This window comes from Vollenhovia emeryi, unplaced genomic scaffold (genome assembly GCF_000949405.1).
Source record: "Vollenhovia emeryi isolate VEMERY1.0 unplaced genomic scaffold, V.emery_V1.0 DF939689.1, whole genome shotgun sequence".
Taxonomy (NCBI): domain Eukaryota; kingdom Metazoa; phylum Arthropoda; class Insecta; order Hymenoptera; family Formicidae; genus Vollenhovia; species Vollenhovia emeryi.
Genome location: NW_011966677.1, coordinates 1,665 through 3,413, shown reverse-complemented (window position 1 = coordinate 3,413; position 1,749 = coordinate 1,665). Strand labels below are relative to the sequence as shown.

General features: G+C 58.3%; 1 protein-coding gene across 1 annotated transcript in view; it reads right to left on the bottom strand.

Moving 5' to 3' along the window:
* Positions 1 to 338: 338 nt before the first annotated feature.
* Positions 339 to 1,749, bottom strand: part of LOC105556953 — a 2,114-nt gene continuing 703 nt past the window's right edge. Inside the window, exons 2-3 of the mRNA XM_012004069.1 lie at positions 1,268 to 1,744; positions 339 to 1,214 (exon numbers count right to left, since the gene is read on the bottom strand). Of these exons, the coding sequence (XP_011859459.1) occupies positions 339 to 1,214; positions 1,268 to 1,744 (1,353 nt within the window). The remainder of the gene's footprint in view (positions 1,215 to 1,267; positions 1,745 to 1,749) is intronic.

Sequence of the window (1,749 nt, the reverse complement as noted above, 5' to 3'; positions counted from 1 at the left end):
AGGTACACGCCCATGATGAGAAACGCGTCACAGTCCACCAGGACCCATCCTTCCCCCTCCTTGGCTTTGGACCAGGGAACGTGTCGTTGCCCCGTCCTTCGCCAAGTAATGGCTACCGATCCGTCCGCGCTCCCAGCCCAGTTGGGGTTGTTGAGCACGTTAAACGGTTCTGCCATTATTTCCAATACCACAATCACGCTCCGCCAGGGTGTGCAGAAACAGATCCTGCGCCTGACGGGCGCGATTGAGGTTCGCCTGGAGCACCTTTAAGCGAGTGAAGGCGCCGTCCTTGTAGCTTCCTCCGAGCCACTTGCATCTATGTCCACGGCCAGATCATCCTATCTCTGCGTCCCGTGTTCAAGGCTTCCCCTCCTGAGTTCCACTGGCGTGTCCGAGTGGTCCCAGTCCAGGGACTCCTCCTTGCCTTCGTCGACGTCCATAGACAGGTCTATTAGATTCGTCGCAGCCAGGTCCTCTTTTTGCAGACGCGGTTCCTGCGTCCGAATTGCTGACCGCTTCTCCTCCTGTCTCTTCTTCTTTATCGCTCTTTTTGATATTGGCGGGCAGGCGTTTCCTCCTGCCTTATGTGCATCGGGCAGTTCCCTGTCCCTGCACACCACACATCTCGGTTTGGCAGAGCATCCGGCAGACTTGTGGCCTTCCTCTCCGCACCTGTAACAGGTGTTTGTGCGGTCCTCCTTATTCCTGCACTGTGCCCGAACGTGACCACGCTCGAGGCACTTGTAACAGATGAGTGGCCTTGCTTCGAGCAGTTCCACCCGTGCCGCAATCCACCCGATCCTCAAACGGCCGAGCTCTGCCACCCGCTTCGCCGCGTCAAGTGGGCACTGGGTCCACACCGTCCCGAGGCCGTTGGTGGCCCTCCTGATTGGGCCCACCTTGATTTCCTGGCCCGAGCACAGACCCGCTCTCTCTACCGCTCCTCTTACCTCCTCTTGATTGATGGAGTCATCCAAATCTCTGATCCGAAGCTCCGCCATTTTTACGGGACGCGTAACCCTTACACCCTCCGCGTTCCCGACCACTTCTCTGATCTTCTGGACCAGAGTTTCCGCCTTGGCGTGCGCATTCTCCCCGGGGATTTCGAGGATCAGTGCACCCGTGAGTCCCCTTCTGGGTCTTACCTCTTCGATGCCAATGTCCTCCAAGTTCACCTTGGACCTGACTACCCGCAGTCCTTCCTCGTAAGTTCCCTTCGGGAATGTCAACGATACGGCCGCCGTCTTCGGAGTCCTTCTCTTCTTACCGTTGTTCCGGACCGGCGCATCCCTCCGCGTATCGCTTCTACCTTTTCCCTTACCGGTCGTCCCGGCCTCGGGTGTCGTCCCCGCATTGGGTGCTCGCTTAGGGCCAGCGGGCGCCGGTGCGGGTTGGAGGCTGACTTGATGTCTTTCTTCTTTCTCCCTTTCTTCACGACTTCCGTCCACGAGGTGCCACCGCTATCTGGTAGTAATCCTCCTCTAGGTTGCCTCTGTGGTAGAGGCTGTGTCGCGCTCCTAATTTCCGTCCCCGCGTTGCCCTGGGTGGCCTTGCGAACGGTCTTTCCTCTCGTTGCCTCCTTGACCACCGTCATACTCGTGATGGTCGGCAACTTCCTCTCTTTGCCAGTCGGAGTCCTTTCCGGTACCAGCGATTTGCCTCTACTCGAGTCCTTGGCATTGCCTGGGCCTGGTAATCCTGCCATAGCGCCCGTGCATCTCGCTGCCAGATTTTCGAGGTTGCTCTTCA